Source organism: Oncorhynchus gorbuscha, linkage group LG06 (assembly GCF_021184085.1).
Source record: "Oncorhynchus gorbuscha isolate QuinsamMale2020 ecotype Even-year linkage group LG06, OgorEven_v1.0, whole genome shotgun sequence".
Lineage (NCBI taxonomy): Eukaryota > Metazoa > Chordata > Actinopteri > Salmoniformes > Salmonidae > Oncorhynchus > Oncorhynchus gorbuscha.
Window position 1 is genome coordinate 64,273,438 of NC_060178.1, and position 19,798 is coordinate 64,293,235.

The 19,798-nt window shown below is 43.0% G+C and overlaps 3 protein-coding genes across 4 annotated transcripts; 1 reads left to right on the forward strand and 2 right to left on the reverse strand.

Moving 5' to 3' along the window:
* Positions 1-75: 75 nt before the first annotated feature.
* LOC124038235 (DNA-directed RNA polymerases I and III subunit RPAC1-like) lies at positions 76-7,768 on the reverse strand. 2 transcript variants are annotated; one of them, XM_046353835.1, is made up of 9 exons: positions 7,540-7,768; positions 4,697-4,768; positions 4,474-4,581; positions 4,219-4,351; positions 3,975-4,094; positions 3,392-3,544; positions 2,909-3,058; positions 2,681-2,797; positions 76-681 (listed from the first exon to the last, which is right to left on the reverse strand). In XM_046353835.1, the coding sequence occupies exons 3-9, from the start codon at positions 4,555-4,557 to the stop codon at positions 563-565; spliced, it is 876 nt and encodes a 291-aa protein (XP_046209791.1). In that variant the 5' UTR covers positions 4,558-4,581; positions 4,697-4,768; positions 7,540-7,768; the 3' UTR covers positions 76-562. The 2 variants fall into 2 exon arrangements, with proteins under 2 accessions (XP_046209791.1, XP_046209790.1); XM_046353834.1 differs by lacking the exon at positions 7,540-7,768 and adding an exon at positions 5,050-5,356.
* Positions 5,128-7,569, forward strand: LOC124038236 (dual specificity protein phosphatase 13-like). Its single transcript, XM_046353836.1, has 3 exons — positions 5,128-5,856; positions 6,068-6,282; positions 6,389-7,569. Exons 1-3 carry the CDS (start codon positions 5,633-5,635, stop codon positions 6,586-6,588), a joined length of 639 nt encoding a protein of 212 aa, XP_046209792.1. The 5' UTR covers positions 5,128-5,632; the 3' UTR covers positions 6,589-7,569.
* A 7,751-nt stretch (positions 7,769-15,519) lies between the features above and the next one.
* On the reverse strand, positions 15,520-19,700 carry LOC124038724. Its single transcript, XM_046354804.1, has 2 exons — positions 19,038-19,700; positions 15,520-17,103 (listed from the first exon to the last, which is right to left on the reverse strand). Exon 2 carries the CDS (start codon positions 17,092-17,094, stop codon positions 15,520-15,522), a length of 1,575 nt encoding a protein of 524 aa, XP_046210760.1. The 5' UTR covers positions 17,095-17,103; positions 19,038-19,700.
* Between the last annotated feature and the right edge of the window lie 98 nt (positions 19,701-19,798).

Sequence of the window (19,798 nt, forward strand, 5' to 3'; positions counted from 1 at the left end):
AATTGGCCCTGTAATTAATCTAGATAAGAGCATCTGCTAAAATGTAAAGTATGCACAGATGTTGCAACATCAGTATTTAGAGTAATTTGTTTTACCTTTATTGTTTAATGAAACAAGTCCATACAGAACACAACACAACTGTGCACCTGGTTGAGAAGAGCCAATCCCGCCATTGACAAATTAGTTTTAAATCCATCTTCATTCAGTAAAGACATCAACCTATTTTTCTTGTATACCCAAAAGGACAGAATTCAGGCAGAATTCTACAAATGGGCTAATGACATGGGTGAGCCATAAGGATTTGCAAGTGACATTAGCATGAATCAGAATACAAAATATATAAGTAGCACAACTATTTGAGGATGACAAAGTCATGCTGGGTACATAGTTGAACAAACGAATCCATAGTCTAGTTAATCTAAAATAAAGCATCCTCAGCATTCTTCTGCTATTCCAACTGGTGTTGTATTCTACTATCCAAAGCATGTTGCACACCGGCTCAACATACGCATATATCCAACCCCTGTAGGGGCTATTTCCATTTGGTCCAACTTAATAGCTCTTATTCCATCTCTGTAGAATCGAGTTCACTGAGGAATCGCTGACACTTGGTCATGAGAACTTTGATGGCCTCTGTGACCAGGACATCAGGTGCCAGGATGCCAGTGGATTCTACAGAAACTGTATGGGAAAGAGGAAAGACAGGATGGTTGACAGTGTTCATGCACATAATGCCAAACTATACTAAACAAATAAAGCCAATTTGTAAGTCGCTCTGGATAAGAGCGTCTGCTAAATGACTTAAATGTAAATGTAAAGTACTAGAATCACTGAGGAAAATCAATTAGCTTCTACAGTGCAAAACAATACGGGCAGTGTTACCCTCGTATTAATTTAGCAGCAGTGCATTGCCGCTGCTAAATTGTTGCCACCACAAAATATTTAACAGGAAAAAATATATAGCTATGCTAATGATCAGTCTTCTGATCGATGGAAAGGCTTTCCCAAAAACCATGAATTAAATGTTGAATAGGTTACTTTGTAGCTAGTTCTATCTACCTGGCAGAATTATATAATTATTATTTGCAGCAATCCAGTGGGCATTTGTTTTGCAAACTCCATCACGTTCATATGTACCTGAATTAAGGGATAACTGAAGCAAAAGTCAATTAAATACATGTTTCCCAGACCTCAAAAGTAGTCTCCTGGTGTGGTTTTAACATTTTTATGTACAACAAAAAGGGGATGTTCGGAAAAAAATTTTTTTTTTTTTAAAAAAAAGGACTGAGTGAAAACCTAAAACAAACCTTGCAAAAATATTCCAGTGGAAACTCTATGGGCTATGTACTAAACTTGAACATAAGATTCAACAAAAGACAAACTGAACAAGTTCCACAGACATGTGACTAACAGAAATTGAATAATGTGCCCCCGAACAAAGGGGGGGGGGGGTTCAAAATTAACAGTCAGTGTTCTTGCTGTGAGATGTTACCCCACTCTTCCACCAAGGCACCTGCAAGTTCCCAGACATTTCTGGGGAGAATGGCCCTAGCCCTCACCCTCCCATCTAACAGGTCCCAGACGCGCTCAATGGGATTGAGATCCGGTCTCGTTGCTGGCCATGGCAGAACACTGACATTCCTGTCTTGCAGGAAATCACACACAGAATGAGCAGTATGGCTGGTGACATTGTCATGTTGGAGGGTCATGTCAGGATGAGCCTGCAGGAAGGGTACCACATGAAGGAGGAGGATGTCTTCCCTGTAACGCACAGCGTTGAGATTGCCTGCAATGACAACAAGTCGATGATGCTCTGACACACCGTCCCAGACCATGACAGACACTCCACCTCCAAATCGATCCCGCTCCAGAGTACAGGCCACGGTGTAACGCACATTCCTTCGACGATAAACGTGAAGCCGACCATCACTGCTAGTGAGATAAAACTGCGACTTGTCAGCGAAGAGCACTTTTTGCTGGTGATGTCTGGTGAGGACCTGCCTTACAACAGGCCTACAAGCCCTCAGTCCAGCTTTTCACAGCCTATTGCAGACAGTCTGAGCACTGATGACGGGATTGTGCTTTCCTGGTGTAACTCGGGCAGTTGTTGCCATCCTGAACCTGTCCCGCTGTTGTTACATGTGGTCTGCCACTGCGAGGCAGACCACATGTAACAGCCGTCCGTCCTGTATCCCTGTAGCGCTGTCTTAGGCATCTCACAGTACAGACATTGCAATTTATTGCCCTGGCCACATCTGCAGTCCTTATGCCCCCTTGCAGCATGTCTAAGGCAAGTTCACACAGATGAGCAAGGACCCTGGGCATCTTTCTTTTGGTGTTTTTCAGAGTCAGTAGAAAGGACTCTTTAATGTCCTAAGTTTTCATAACTGTGACCTTAATTGCCTACTGTCTCTAAGCTCTTAGTGTCTTAATGACCGTTCCACAGGTGCATGTTCATTAATTGTTTATGGTTCATTGTACAAGCATGTGAAACTGTGTTTAAACCCTTTACAATGAAGATCCGTGAAGTTATTTGGACTTTTACGAGTTATCTTTGAAAGACAAGGTCCTGAAAAAAGGATGTTTGTTTTTATACTGAGTTTACTAGACATTATGACTGTACATTTCACAAATTCACGAAACAGAAACATAGTGATGTCTAAATTCACTGTATACCTACAGATAAAATGGTCCCGCACTCTTGCAAGTTTCACAGCATTCTTGAGGTCGTCATGTCGGAGAACCTCCCTACTGCAGGTATCTAAGCGGCTGTTCACCACCTTGGCAACAACCTTTCCTGAGACGGAGATGGAGAATTAACTACATGGAACTTAAATAGCTACAGTAAAAGTACAATTTCAGTATGTGCAAAGGACAATGCTTCAAAATGTTATAGCTACTGTTTTACCCCCATGGTTCTCCACTTCAATGACTCCAGGTGAGAAGCAGCGTTTTAGTCGCTCTGCTTTCTCCCCCTCCACTGTTTCCATTAGTGTGATCTCAGGAAGGAGTCTGTAACTGGCTGTAGCCACAGGTGAAAACTTGGCGTGATCTTGACCTGGAAACATAGAGCATAGGATTAAGCCACCAGAACAGCTAAGAAAGATCACTAATTTCAACAGAATATAACGTAGATCTGTAGCGACAGGCAACGGCGTAGCGAGGGTAAATTAACATAAAGTATTTTTATTTGGACGAGTGTTTACCCACCCATTGCTAAAAATGCATTGAAAATACTGGGAGAATGAACTTATTCAGACAAATATCAGCATTTACCCACATTATTTAAATTGTATACTACATCACTGGTTACAGGGCTTGAGAAAGGTTAAACTGTCATCAGATTGCCATTGTGCAGACATTATAACATTTTGCAGGAAAGTCCTCTCACCAATGCCTTTCACACAGTGCATGACTATATCCAGCTCCTGTCCAGGCCGGAGCTGCGCCAGAAGGATGTCCCCATGTACTGGACCGATGTTGGCATCTGCAAACACATCAGCTTGGTTCCCAATAGGGGCCCACTTCATGTCCTTAGAGTACACTGAGGAAAAACAGTGTAAAAAAACGTAATACAATTCTACTCATTTTACCATGGGACACAGACATTTTTGCAGTTTTAAAGCATATCTCCTGCAATTCTACACATTTTCCCATGACTTATGCCATGTTAATCATATGAGAGTGACTCAAAATCTATAGGGCATGTGCCCTGCGTGCCTGGTCGGTATTCGACAATGATTAGGACAGGTTTAGATAACTGGCTTGACTAACTTGACATGGCTAATTGAGTGAGTCAGTGACTGACATAAAAACTACTGATGCACAACCAAATTTTAAACTTGCACTTTGTGTATTCTACTATTCTAACTCTCAACAGTAAGTTGAGACTCCCACCGACATCCTAATGGCGCCCCTGAGCGTCCAGTGACCACTTATGCTTGGCGCTGGCCCTAGTCCACGGCCTTACCTACCCATGTGATTCAGGTAAAGTTCCCGGGGGTCAGCGGAGTCTTTGGTGGCTCTGGGGTTCCTGGTGCATTTGATCTTCAGTTGAAGTTGAATTGTGTCGATTTCTGTGCCTTCCTCGTCCCCTGGGAAAAGCATGAATGCCTTAAAACTGATGTAGTTGGCAGTGACCCTCTACAAGACAAGTCTTGGAACTGTGTGTTAACATTGTCAGAGGAGGTGAAGACAAGGTATGCAGCATAAATGTACCTGCGCTTCTGTACTCGAACAGTCGTGGGTCAGCCTTGATAGGGATCAAGCCCAGCCTGTGGGCAAGGATCTCATCCTGAATGATAGATGTGTTGTTGTAAATAAGCACCTTCTCAACAGCCATGGTGGGGACCTAGGAGAGGGCGTATTAATACACGTCATGTTGCTATGTACCATATAAAACATAATAAACATGGACACCACTTATTATATAATTTTTATTTAAAGGACGCTATTTGAGTAGTTAGTAGCTACCTCTGCAAGCAATATCCTTCGAAAGGCATTGGCGAGAGCAGCATCTATGCCCACCATGTCGAACTCCAGAGAAGTCTCATCCATTTGCACCACGTCGATTCTGAAATTCTGCAATAAATACATAATATTGACGTAAAGGGTATTATTGGCATTCCACTTAACAGACCTGAATGTAAAATTAGACCAGCATGATAATAGTTAGCTAACTCGATAAGTTAGGTACCTTTTGAAATTTCTGCAAGTTCCATGTGTCATCGTAGCCAGGATAATTGCCAGGGTAATCTGTTGTATGAACCTGGAAACATTTGAACAATTTTAAAGTACTTATACGTCGCAGATCAACTCATCTATTGACGTATTAAACACAGTACATATATTTCATGAGAAATATGCTGCGTGCGAACTGTGTTGTATTTTCTACCGTACTAACGTTAGCTAGCTAACGCGTTAGCTACACATTTGTTTCGCAAGCAAATGTTGGCTACCCGTTAATTCCAATAACATCTGCACATATATTTCAGACACAAACAGTATCTTAATTTATCAGATTTTATTGTATAATCTTAAATCACTTACATTTTTTATATCAAATTCACCTAATATCACTCTATTCCGAATTTCATCCACGTTGCTCATGGTCGCTGCCATTTTAGATCCTGTTTTCAATGACGTCACAAGCTTCGCTCTACTATATTGTGGCGCTCTCAAGCGTCAAATAAAATGAAAACTGACAACAAAGACACAAGGGAAAACTAGTTATCAGTACATTTGCTGACAAACCTAAATGCGTTTTAGACTTTCATTCTTCATTCAAGAATCATGCTGTCTGCTGCTGTATGCAGCCAGAGATGTAGTAGGGTTGTAAATAGCATTCTTCCTTCCTTCAATCCTGCAGACATTTAAGCCATTGGGCTTCAATGTCCACTAGAGGGGGTGTAAAGATGGTGTTATAGATTTAGTCAACACCACTGACTGTTCCGTTTGTTCATGTCAGTCACTTGCTGTCATAACGCAAGCTTGAAAACACTTCCTACCTGGCACACCAGGCAAGCAAAAACAAGTGTGCCTAGGGAGAGTTTGCAGTACAGAGGCAATGGTCTGTTTATGTTCGAGGCCTGTATGAGCTGAGGACTATCACTGTTTATGTTTAGGCTTTACAATGGCCAGTGAGGGAGTTTCAAGCACAGTGTCCAGCAAGACAGGTGAGCTACTGGGTTGTGTGTCAGGTGTCTCAGGCTCATGTGACACTGGGCAGAGTTGTGAATGTGAGCCAGATGTGTGTGAGCCTCCATCTCTAAAGGAGCTGGAGGAGGTGCTACATTCAGCCCAGAGCTCCTGTAGGCACGGAGACGAGGTGTGGCCCAACCTATACCTGGGGGATATGTGAGTACACCTGCTTTTCCAGTCATAATTACACAGACACACACATGTGCATGCACACACCTATACTTACACATCACGTATATTTGGAGATGGTGTGTGTCTCAGCTACATGTCTCATGATAGGTATGGGCTGAATCCGTATGTACTGTTGGTGTGTGTGTGCGTGATGGTGTGTGTTATTGTAGTGATATCTCTACGTTGTTTCTCCTAGGTATATGTCTCATAACAAGTATGAGCTGTGGAAGTTGGGCATCACTCATGTCCTGAATGCAGCCCATGGTAAGATGTGTTGTAAAGGCAGTGATGATTACTACGGTACCACAGTCAGCTATTACGGTGTTCCTGCCAATGACCTACCCACCTTTGACCTCTCACCTTTCTTTCACCCTGCTGCTCAGTTCATCCACCAGGCATTAAAGTCAGGAGGTAAGCCACGACCCATACAGTGAGCTGGTGTGTGTGTGTTGTCTGTGCGTGAGTGTGAGTGACTGATGCATGACTGTATGTATATATATGTTATTGTCTTCCCTAGGCAAGGTGTTAGTGCACTGTGCTGTAGGAGTGAGTCGGTCGGCTGCGTTGGTCCTAGCCTTCCTCATGATCCATCATCATCATCCTCTGCTGGCAGCCATCCGGCTGGTGCAGCAAAAAAGATGGGTGTTCCCCAACAGAGGCTTCCTAATGCAGCTTATTAACCTGGACTACACTCTTCACACAGAGAGAAGGGACTGAATACACACACACCAGACCTGGGATAACTATAGTTTTGAATATTATTTGTGGAAAGTAACTAAACCTGTGACTATAGATCCCAAAAAATGACTACTTTTTAAAACTATTTGAATACAGATCTCAGAAAGTAACCACTCTTTAACTAATGGTAGGGTTATATCTGGAACATAAACTATTGGATTAGCTACCTTCAACTAAAAGCATGACTGTATCAGGTAATGCATGTTGCAGATACAAATAGAATGAATAGAGCAAACACAATTCCCTACACTATTCAAATCTACCTTGTAGTCGATCATATTTGTTGTACATAATGCATTTATATCTGAACATTCTGTTCATTTCCAATCTCCTGAACAGGCCCCAGGTGTAGAAAATCAAGTCAAACCAATGATATTTTGTACAGATAAATATAAATAAGTTGTGATGCTCAACTACATATCCTCTGGCGTGTTGATTTTAATGTGTTGATGTTCTCTTTATCCATAACCAGAATGATTTTGCAGCGCATGGTGATCAAACAGGTTTCATGTTATATTCAGAGGTGTAGAGAGGGTGAAGTTTATGAATCCCCCAAAAATGTAATTATACAGATATTATACAAAAAATGCACACAACAGTATTCATAACTTCTTTTTTTAGAGTGTTTGACTCTTTAAAACATGGAACTGGGAAGGTCAAAAGCTGCAATTAATTTTATTATTCCATAAAATAATTCAAAGCCATTTGTAAACATTGCAAACGGGAAGTTGGATGCTCAGAAAAAAAAACATTTTGAACCTCTTTGTCCATCTGAGAGTTCTTGTTTCAAACACACACTACACAACAAATCCACGAAATATATCATATGTAGTGTGCAACTCTTTTTTATATATTTGTTTATATCAAACACACGCTATCATTAAAGGGATAGTTTACTCAGAATACAAATTAACATGATTTTCCACCTACCTTTTCTGTAGTTGATTCAAGAAGGCAGTTTAGGGATATTTAGTTCCCTTAGATAATTAACTGACATATTTTAGCAGTTACTGTTAGTATTCTCAGTAACATTAAATTCTCATACTGGAAATTTTCACCAGTCGCCAACTGGTCGATCTTCAAGTCATTATTAGTCGATCACCAAACATTTCGTTTTTTATTCGCGGTGCAATTGATTCAGAAGCCCTGCGCACCGGGTAAACAAAGTGTTCCCATTTTGAACCATTTCATTTGTCTGAAAACCAACTCCGCCTCTCCCGGCGGACCGGGAGGTCTGTGGATCGTGAGAGTGCGCTGGCCAATCGGATAGCTCAAATCACCGTGCCTACAGCGCTTCCAAGACCTCCAGACACAGCAAACATTGATATTAGCCTACGTAAGATTTAATAACTTTTAAAACCATGGCCACAAAGAGACTGTCAAATAATACACCAAATAGCTGCTGTTTTTACGAATGAGTTCATGATTAACTTTTTATCCAGCACTGTCAACACTATTACAAAACATAAAATGTGCTTGAGGGGCCTAGCGACTGTGTATCGATAGCCCTGCGTTTTTATTATTAGCAGCTCGTAATGTCTATTTTAATATGAGGAATATTTAACTTTCTCTGGTCATAGGAACAACATGAATTTGTGCATCGCAGATGCGGTGCGATTAGAGTTTCGCCATCAGATGGGAAACAGATGCAACATTCAAAACAACTCGGAAATCTTTGACTTCCGAATTCAGTGTTTTCAAGACAACTGGGAACTTGAAAAAAACGAGCTCCGTCTGGGATTTTTTTTTGAACGGTCATCCAAATCGGGAATCTTTCTAGATCTTCAACTTTCCGGCCTGAAGATCTTTGACGTTATGATTTGACATCGTTTTTTTCTTCTTCAGAGTTCCCAGTTGTCCCAGCACCATTACCACAAGATGCTTGTACCATCAGTCCAGTAAAATCAAAAAGCGAATTATTTAAATTAATGCACAGCAGTAACTCTCAAGTGCTACACCCACCGATCGATTTTGTTGCCAAAAGTTGAGTTTTGAAATAGCCTGTAATATGGTCTGAGAATAACAATATTGTCAGGCCAGGCATATAGCCAATATGCTGTGATAATGTATCAGGCCTACTGCCCAGCCTCTTTCCTACAGAACAGATTTTATTAGGTTAATGTTTTTAAAAATGTAAGTCATGTTTAAAAAAAAAGTGGTAGACCTCGGCTTGATTTTTTACTGAGGAAGTGATCTCGACTCAGAAAAGGTTGGTGATTTAGATGAATTAAACTAACTGTTGTAGTTTGTTTCTTCATCAAATATTTGGCAGCCATCAAATATATATATTTTTGTTTTCAAATAACTCGCAAATGTTCAAATACCTTCAAATATGATTTGTTTTTCTGAAACCTGTATTTGAATGCCAAAGGAAATAATTACGTTTCGTGTATTTAACTAATAATTGCCTATATTCAACTGCCTTGAGTATTTATAAAGTTGGTATTTTCAAATAAACTACGAATACAACAATTTTCTTCCCAGGTCTGACACACACACACACAAACACACTTAATTTCTTTATTTTTTTTGTGTGGGGGGTGTATTATTATTGTATTGCTGCATTGTTGGAGCTAGAAACATAAGCATTTCGCTGCACCTGCAATAACATCAGCAAAACTGTGTACGGCAACCAATACATTTTGACACCCACACATGATAAACACGCATACACAGTACACATGCTCACCCCTCCATTCCTCCCTCCTATCATCTGGTGACCTCAGCTGTGACATAATGCCTGTTACATGACTCTCTTTCTTTCTCTGCTCTTTCTCTCTCTCTTTCCCCTTCTCTCTCCATTTCCATCTCTCATTAATCAACCCTGTATTGTAACCCTCTCTCTGATGGATACAGTGCCTTCGGAAAGTATTCAGACCCCTTGACTTTTTCCACATTTTGTTACGTTACAGCCTTATTCTAAAATATATTACATTAAAAAAAAAATATATCTACACACAATACCCCATAATGACAAATCGAAAAAACTGGCTTTTATAGATTTTAGCAAATTTATACATGAAAAAAAAAAACTTATTTACATAAGTATTCAGACCCTTTGGTATGAGACTCGAAATTGAGCTCAGGTGCATCCTGTTTCCATTGATCATCCTTGAGGTCTTTCTACAACTTCATTGGAGTCTCTTTTGGTAAATTAAATTGATTGGACAGGATTTGGAAAGGCACATACCTGTCTATAAAAGGTCACACACTTGACAGTGCAGTTCAGAGCAAAAACCAAGCCATGAGGTCGAAGGAATTGTCCGTAGAACTCTGAGACAGGATTGTGTTGAGGCACAGATCTGGGGAAGGGTACCAAAACATTTCTGCAGCATTGAAGGTCCCCTAGAACACAATTGCCTCCATCATTCTTAAATGAAAGATGTTTGGAACCACAAAGACTCTTCCTAGAGATGGCCGCCTAGCCAAACTGAGCAATCGGGGGAGAAGGGCCTTGGTTAGGGAGGTGACGAAGAACCTGATGGTCACTCTGACAGAGCTCCAGAGTTCCTCTGTGGAGATGGGAGAACCTTCTAGAAAGACAACCATCTCTGCAGTACTCCACCAATCAGGCCTTTATGGTAGAGTGGCCAGACGGAAGCCACTCCTCAGTAAAAGAAAGGCACATGACAATCAATGCTCACTGTCATGTTGAGCCCGCTGTGAGTTGTGCAGCTGAGCATTGTCTCCTGGGAATATATCAGTTGAAACATTAATAATGAGATTACACAATTTAAAAGGTACTTTTTTTCTCTCAGATTGGTGTCTATTATATTACTTTCAGGCGTGTACTACTAATATATTAAGAACTATGAAACCTTTACATAATGAATAGTGTCATCTGTCCAGTAAATTCTGGAGGATGCTTTCGTCACTGGTGAGGAGGTATAGAATTACAGAATGCTAAAATTGGAAGCTAACTGCAGGGGTGTGTGTGTGTGTATGCGTGCATGTGTGTGTGTGTATGAAGAGGAGCAGACGCGGTAAGAGGAGGGGCTGTGCTGCCTGTTAAAGGTAAGTTGACTTGGATCAGATGGGAAAGAGGTTTTGTTTGATTGTTGTTGACCAGACTGTTTTCTGTTCCGCTTAGATTTTTCTGTCTCTGTAACTAACACACACCTCCTCTCCAGACGGTGTCAGTATGTCTCTAAAGAACCGGTGCTATGAATCTCCATCTGTCTCTGAGCTGCTGGAGTTCCTGTTAGCCCACTGACGGACCACCAGCCATCCCTCTCTCCTCTCATCCCTCGCTTGTCTCAGTTCATCCTTCTCTCCTCTTATTCAGCTATCCATCTCGCACACAATTACACACACACACACACACACACACACACACACACACACACACACACACACACACACACACACACACACACACACACACACACACACACACACACACACACACACACACACACACACACACACACACACACACACACACACACACAGAAACACAATGGTTACTAAGGTATAATGCTCTGTGTGTCCTGAAGGCTAGGGGTTTGTTTACTGTGCCATGGGCATCCAATGTTCTGGCCCTGGGGTATCTGATGGTCTACAAGAGCCTTCTGACCAAACTCTGGCTTCCTGGAGCAACTCATACAGCTGGACCTCCTCAGGCAGCAGAGGACACAGACAGAAACATGAATGAGAATACACACACACACACACACACACACACACACACACACACACACACACACACACACACACACACACACACACACACACACACACACACACACACACACACACACACACACACACACACACACACACACACACACACACACACACTGTATACGTCTGGCCCTTCTTTAAACACTGTGTTAACAAACCTCCAAAGAGCGTCAATGCCATACAACACTCCTTCCGTGGCCTCCAACTGCTCTTAAACGCTAGTAAAACTAAATGCATGCTTTTCAACTGATCGCTGCCCGCACCTGCCCGCCTGACTAGCATCACTACCATGTTGACGGTTCTGACTTAGAATATGTGGACAACTACAAATATCTAGGTGTGCTAGACTGTAAACTCTCCTTGCAGACTCATATGAAACATTTCTAATCCAAAATTAAATCTAGAATCGGCTTCCTATTTCACAACAAAGCCTGTTTCACTTACGCCGTCAAACATAACCTCGTAAAACTGACTAGCCTACCGATCCTCGACTTCGGCGATGTCATTTACAAAATAGCCTCCAACACTCTACTCAGCAAACTGTATGCAGACTATAACAGTGCCATCCTTTTTGTCACCAAAGCCCCATAAACCACCCACCACTGCGACCTGTATCCTCTCGTCGGCTGGCCCTCGCTACATATTCGTCGTCAGACCCACTGGCTCCAGGTCATCTATGTCTTTGCAAGATAAAGCTCCATCTTATCTCAGCTCACTGGTCACGATAACAACACCCACCCGTAGCACGCTGTCCAGCAGGTATATCTCGCTGGTCATCCCCAAAGCCAACACCTCCTTTGGGTGCCTTTCCTTCCAGTTCACTGCTGCCAATGACTGGAACGAATTGCAAAAATTGCTGATGTTGGAGACATATCTCCCTCACTAACTTTAAACATCAGCTATCTGAGCAGCTAACCGATCGCTGCAGCTGTACAGCCATCTGTAAATAGCCCATCCAATCTACCTACCTCATCCCCATATTGTTTTTATTTACTTTTTGCTCCTTTGCACACCAGTATTTCTACTTGCACATCATCATCTGCACATCTATCACCCCAGGGTTAATTTGCTAAATTGTCATTACTTCACTACTACGGCCTATTCATTGCCTTGCCTTCTCACGCCATTTGCACACACTGTACATGGACTTTTTTCTATTGTGTTATTGACTGTACGTTTGTTTATTCCATGTGTAACTCTGTGTTGTTGTTTGTGTCGCACTGCTTTGCTTTATCTTGGCCAGGTCGCAGTTGTGAATGAGAACTTGTTCTCAACTGGCCTACCTGTTTGAATAAAAGTGAAATAAAACATTTCATTAAACACACCTTGCAGTTTCATTTAAAGGGGCAATCTCCATTAGTACATCCATTTAAAAAAACAACTTTTAAATGAATTAGATATACCCGATCATATTCCAATAGATACAGTAAGCTTTTTTTACTCCCTTGATTATAAACTAAAACTGTGTCGCCTCAGAACATGGTTACATTTCTCAAGCTCTCAACTGCAGGTTGAACCTTCCGTAGGTGAAAAATATTGATCATTTTGTGAATTATCCGCTCCAGTGATGTTGTTTTTGAGCTTCACAGCAAGGTAGACAATGAGACAAAACATATTTGAATTCTTTGTAGTGACTAAATTACAGTGTGGCATTCTAAATACCTGATATTAGTGTCACCAGAGGTTAGTTTAACCTCAGTAATAAAAAGGGGGGAAACAGTTTCCTAGATGCTACCATCAATTCAGACTTCATCTAAGAGACATTATCTGGGACATACACTTTATTAGGTAACACCAACCCGTTCACGAAAATGGATCACTCCTTCAGACAGTGAGTCATGTGGCCGTGGCTTGTTGTGTAAATCTGGCAGACAGATATCGAGGCATTCAGTTATTGTTCGATTTAATGTTAGAATGGGCAAAACCAGTGACCTAAGCGACTTTGAGCGTGGTATTTTACACACAACAGTGTCTAGGGTTTACCGAGAATAGTACAACAACCATAGAACATCCAGTCAGCGGCAGTCCTGTGGTCGAAAACAGCTCATTGATTAGAGAGGTCGAAGGAGAACGGCAAGAATGGTGCAGGCTAACAGGCGTGCCACAAACAGACAAATAACGGCGCAGTACAACAGTGGTGTGCAGAACCGCATCTCGGGAACACACAAGTCATCGAGAAGCTCCAGTGGGCACGCGATCACCAACACTGGACAATTGAAGAGTTGAAAAACATTGCCTGGAACATGACAGTGAGTTCAGTTAACTTGAGGGGCCTGCACAGTTCCCAGACCGCAACCCTATAGAGCATCTTTGGGATGAGATGGAACGGGCTGTTCGCAGCATGAATGTACCGCCGTCCAATCTGCAGCAACTGCATGATGCCATCACATCAGCATGGACCAACATCCCTGTGGAAAATTTACAACACCTTGTATATTGCCCCGAAGAATTCAGGCTGCTCTGGAGGCAAAGGGGGAGGACGTCAATCTGGTACTAGATGGGTGTACCTAATAAACTGGTTATGTCCTAATATACATCAGTGGAGGCTGCTGTTTGGAGGACGGCTCATAATAATGGCTGGAATGGAGTGAATGGAATGGTAGCAAACACTTGTTTGAAAACATTCCATTAACTCCATTCCAGACAATATTTTGAGCCGTCCTCCCAACAGCAGCCTCCACTGATATACATACATACATAACCATTAACCTTAATACAGGTTTCTAAAGACCTGATAACAGCAGTCATATTCTACTGATAAGGACTGCTATTAACGTATCATCACGCCCTCCACTACAAACCCAACACTGATGAACAGCCTGTGCTATGATCTGAAACTGCAAAATATGATAAAGGAATTGTATTCAAATTATAATATAAAGAACATAAGAGCCCTTTAATGCCAAGCTTGGTAATTATTTAATACACAAGAATAACTTTCTTAAACATTATATTACTGATTTAATGATAAAACAGTTATTCCTGCATTGTAGAAACAGTAAAAGCTACTTTAAATCTGGTTATAATTGATAATTGATTGAGCAAAATCTCTTTCCAACGCAATATGGAAGTGACATACTTGAAAGGTTTATGAAACTGACCGGCTAGTTGTAAACTCATCCATTTTACAATAGGCCTACCAATGCAGTACATTTTTATGGCACAGTAAATTGATAAGATACTGTTACAGTGGTGATAGTTAACCTTTAACCCTCTGGTTAGATACAGTACATGACTAAAACATTGGCTGTGGTTTTGAGACAATCATCATTCAGAACATATAACACATTAGATCCGTTACCCATAATGTTTTTGAGACATATTAAAGTACAGGGTCAAATGCAATAAATGTTCATATGACAATGTTGAAAAATTGAAAGAAAGTATTATTCACAAATAGGCTATTTGGCCTTTAGTTATGTGCATTAATATATTGAATGATAGCTGAAAAATCTCATCAGATTTCTTGATCAACGTTTTCCAGTCTGTTAACCCTTTCTCTATGTCACGGTATTCTCCGCTGCATCACAGTGTTGGATGAATCTTCTGAGATCACAGAATTTGAGGTTAGTTAAAAACGTATTTTATATGCCAGTAGAATGAAGTACTGCTAAATCAGGATTGTGATAACTTCTCTATATTTTCAATGTGAATATGAGGCAGTAGAAATAATGTGAAAAGAAATGCAAAAAACGAAAACTACTGTATGCTTCAAATATTCACACATAATTGGATTAAATCCTAGCATTAGACATGAGAAAGATAGACACATATTTCCAGCCATAGTGATTAGAAGTCTATGGTGTAGTGATGCTTTCTGTTGTGTTGTTAATAACTTTTAGCTTGTCTGTTTACCGAAACCCCTAGTTATTCCCCCCTAGTAAATAAATCAACTCTAAATGATAAAGAAATAATTGTATCCCTTTGTTTGACTGTTGTGGCAGCGCTCTGTTCTATCACTGGGCATCTATGCTGATGATGAAGGTACAATTACGAATGAATTCCATCCAAATACAACCTTTCACTCTCTGTCCATTCACCTCTTTTATCAATATGATGGTAGGTTCTTGTACACATGCCAATATTCTGACTGACACACAGATGATCTTATTCACTATGTGAGGCTGGTCACACTGTCTCTGGTGTTTTGGGGTCACATTTGATGCATAATAAAGCTGCTGCCAACTTGACCACTAAGCACAGTGTTCAGGTCTCCCCCCCCCCCCATCAGTCCACAGCCGTGCTGGAGCTTGCGCAGCAGGCTGGGGTCCTGATTGAGCCCATCACCCCGCCCCTCTTCTTCCTGTCGCCGGCGCCACTACTGCTCTTCCGAGACGTGGCGGTATCCTGGCAGGAAAGGTTAGCAGCGCGGCCAGCCGTCTCCTTGATCTGCAGCTCCAGGTGCTTTTGGATGGCCAAACCAAGCTCCTCAGGGTCCACAGATGCCCCGTACACCTCCCACGTCATCCCTTCCGCATCCCACTTCACCTCCTTCACTGGGGACTTCTGGGATGTATCCGTCTCATTCCTGCTCTCGTTCCCATTCTCATTCCTGTTCTTCTCCACCAGGCAGACCTGGGGGAACACATGGGCCAGGCATGCCTCGTGGATCTTCCCAGTCTGCACCCCCACGTCCCTGAGCTCCCTGTGGGATGTCATAGTCCCTGTGTCCCTGGTGGCTCTATTGTTGCTGCTAGGACAACTATTCTCCTGCTGCTGCAGGGCTCCACTAGGGGGCAGAGTGTTGGCCCAGGAGCAGTTGAGATGGCAATTGAGGTTGCAGCATTGCAGCAGGCGCTTGGCATCCAGTCCTGTCTCACTGCCAGAGGACATGAGACAAGGGAGGGAGATGAGGGTAGGCGCCGGGTGAGGTGGCAGCACCCTCTGGTCTCTGAACTTAGCTTCGGTGCCTGGAAAGCGTGGCATCAACTGGGCAGTGGCGAGGATGGGCTGGGGGTGGCAGTACGCCGCAAACGTGTCCTCCAACGCCCCGTGGTGATGGACAAAAGCGCAGTAGCAGATGGCCTCCTCACATGAATGTTGTTGTTGGGTCTCATCGCCGACCTTAGTGGCTGTGTTAGAGGGGCCAGGGGCACCGACCCTGACACTCCCGGCCTGAGGCTGCTGTGTGGGGCTGCCTCCTCTACCATTTCCCCCTCTGCTGGTGGTGTTGACAGTGTTGCAGTTCTGGACCTGCATGGGCTGCTTGCAGGCAAACCTGGAGAAGGCCTGAGGAGAGGCATCCTGGAAAAGGTAGTCTCTCCCTGGATACAAGGGGCAGCTGGTCTCACAGCGGGGTGGGGGGGCAGAAACCTCCCTGAGCATGTGGAGGGTATGTGAGTGACTCCTCTGGACAGGCAGCCTGGACAGATCCAGTCCTCTCAGGTCTTTCTGGGATGATGACGAGGGGTAAGGCTCCTGGCTCTCTCCGAAGGCTGATAACACGTCCCCGCTGGCTTGGTGACCATGGCTGGTGATGCCCTCTTCATGGTGATGGGCTGTGTATGATGACTCAGCCATACTGTGAGGGCGAACAGTAGTCCTGGGGTCCACATGTTGTTGGATGGTGTGCTGGACAGCCTGAGTAGGCCCCTGGCTGTCATTCTTTCTGTCTCTGTTAGAGCATGGAGCTGTATGCTCACTGGAGCTCCTCCTGAGTTCCTCCTGCCCCAGGGGACCTGTCAGCCCATCTGTGGAGCTCTGGGAGAGGGGTAAAAAGGGGTCGGTAAAGAGGGCAGAGTCAAGGGAAACACTGCCCTCTGGTGGGTATAACTCAGACACAGGATGCCCACTCTCTGCCATGGGAAAGCCCTGGAACACAATGGAAATTAACAGAGCATCAACAATATGGCTCAGGGATATAAGCTCTTATTGTATGATAAGGAAAGCTGACACAGTTTATGCATGAAGACGCCCTGATGAAACCAGTCATCTGGTACCATGCTAATTGCTTCATTATGAGATGAGTCATCATCCTGCTGGGAGTAGTCTAGTGTAATGCCAGACTTGACAGCTAGAATTTCACAGTGTTTTTTTTCTTCATTTTTATAATTGAAGTTGAGTCTAGTCCCGAGTGTTTTCACAGTGTTAGTGTAGTTGTTTTGTTGATTTACAAGAGAGACACAGACACGACCATTTGGTCTCTGCAGCTTAAACGTTAAGGCCTTGATGATCTCTTGTACACAGATTGTGGTGCCAGCCTAAACCAAAGGGTCATTGGTTTTGTCCACTACAGAAGGGGGCATGCCATGAGCAAACTGGTCAGGTATCTCTCACTCACAGTGGCAGAGATTAGGCCGTTCAGATTAGGTCTGGATCAGCCCCTCACTGATCCATAAGATTACAAGAGAAACACAGGATTGTCTATGTCTTCTTTGAGAGCATTAGGGGGTGTCTTCAATGTAGGCTCTCTAAAGCTTTGGTAGTAGATGTGTTATCTTGTGGCATGGCGTGATGATACGATGTCGGCTAGAGTGCTGAACCTCAATCACAAAACCTTTAACTTTTAAGTCAAATACCCTTAAATTATATACACACAATACAAAAATGGTCATGTACCTTCTATGGGCTTTTGAAAAATATGCATTTAATTGTCCATTGATCTCTTGTTATTCTACTTTACATATGAGGCCTCTAGGGGCAGTTTAAAAAGCATCACCAATGAGTCTGCTCTACCCTTGGAGCCAAATGTCCCATGGTGGCTCTCCATCCCACCCCAGTCCCATGGTACACCTCCTCGTTATTTACATGTAGGGTCTCTGTGAGGGGCTCTACAGGCTGAATATGAATATTATAATGAATATCTGTTACAGTCTTTTTGGGATAACATGCATGATAGTGTTAGTCTCATGTTAGTCTCTGTGCATTATTCAGTGTATTTATTGAAGGAATCTGTGTTGACAGCTCACAAGCTGAATGTTTTCGCAGTGAATTACAACATATGTAAATCGTATTGTCTACAGACAAGACAAACCCATTCAATTCAATGTTTACAATGTTGACAGGCAACAGCAAACGCTCAAGTCATTTAATGTCGTGCAATGAAATCACTGTATGGCCTGGTGTCAGTGGGCAAAGTATTAGCATGCCTTTCTTTAATATTGACTGACGAGCCACATGTTCCTCACAGCTAACAAGCTGCTGCTGATCCGAGGCACGGAGTTGTCTCTCTCCTATAAATTGGCTACATCTAAGCTGGTTTGAACCAAAGGTCACTTCTGACAATAGACGGATCAGGCAGATGATATGCCATAAAGTGTAGGAACATGTGTCCAGTCAGTGAAAAATAACGGCGTGCTAACACTTTGCCCGCTGACACGAGAACAAAACACCTGATCTGTGGTAGTCTGAAAATAGAGATGTGAGACGTCAATTGAATGAATTAGTGGCCCTTTTTTTTTTACAGTAATGCTTATTTTTACAATAATATTTCAGAATATACCTCCTCACACAACGCAACAAATGGATATTCTTTCTGCTATGCTATACACACACACACATCTAAATAATAACAATGCCTCAACTACCTGAACTTTGTATGAGACTAGGGACAGCTTGTGACTGACTGCATGTATTGACTCACTCAGGGGCCTACATCAATCCCCCCCGCACCCCCCCACCCTACACACACATGAATGCAGTACATACACACGCACACACATGCAAGCCACGCATGCACACACACACACACACACACACAGATTTAACCATTTCATCCTGAAAAGTCTGTTGTAACCCCTGCTTACCTTTCAGGAAGAATATGAGATCCGTGCCTTATGTTCCTTTTCTCTCCTCCTCCTCTCCCTCTCTTTCTCAATCACTCAGTGTCAGAGTCCAGTTATCCCCCAGGATCCCCGGAGAACCCCTGTTAGTCCAGGATGTTGGAAAGGAAAGCGCTTCTCCTTCCCTCACATCCACAGGTGACTCCCCCCCCCTCTCTCGCCACGCACCATCCACAGCGCCCTCCCTTCCACTAGTCTCCTCCTCTTCCTTCTCCCTCTCTCTATCCTGGCTGTGAACAAGATGGAGGAAACCTTGAGATAATCCTCTCTTTCATCTGATTACAAATGAGAGGCTGCGAATCTTTAAATCCCTTTCCAGGAGACAGGGGTAGTGTGTGTGCGAATGTGTGTGTGTCTATATGTGTGTGTGTGTGTGTGTGTGAGACGTTGTTAGAGATGGGTGGTGGTGGTTGTTTGGCTTTGTGTGTGGTGTACAGGGGGATGGTAGATAGGACTAGAGGATTGGGTGGAGAGGGGGAGGGAGAATGATAATGAGGAGATGCACAGATAGTCAGGCAGACAGCGTCATTGTCACTCCGTCCACCTGGGAGAAAAAAATGAGACATAAAAATGCATGAATGGGTGTTATCGAATAGAAGGTTTCACGGCGAAAAAACAGCCGCCCCTCACACAGACAGTCAGCCTCTGTCTCTCTCGCATCCTCTTCTCTCTCTCTCTCTCTCTCTCTCTCTCTCTCTCTCTCTCTCTCTCTCTCTCTCTCTCTC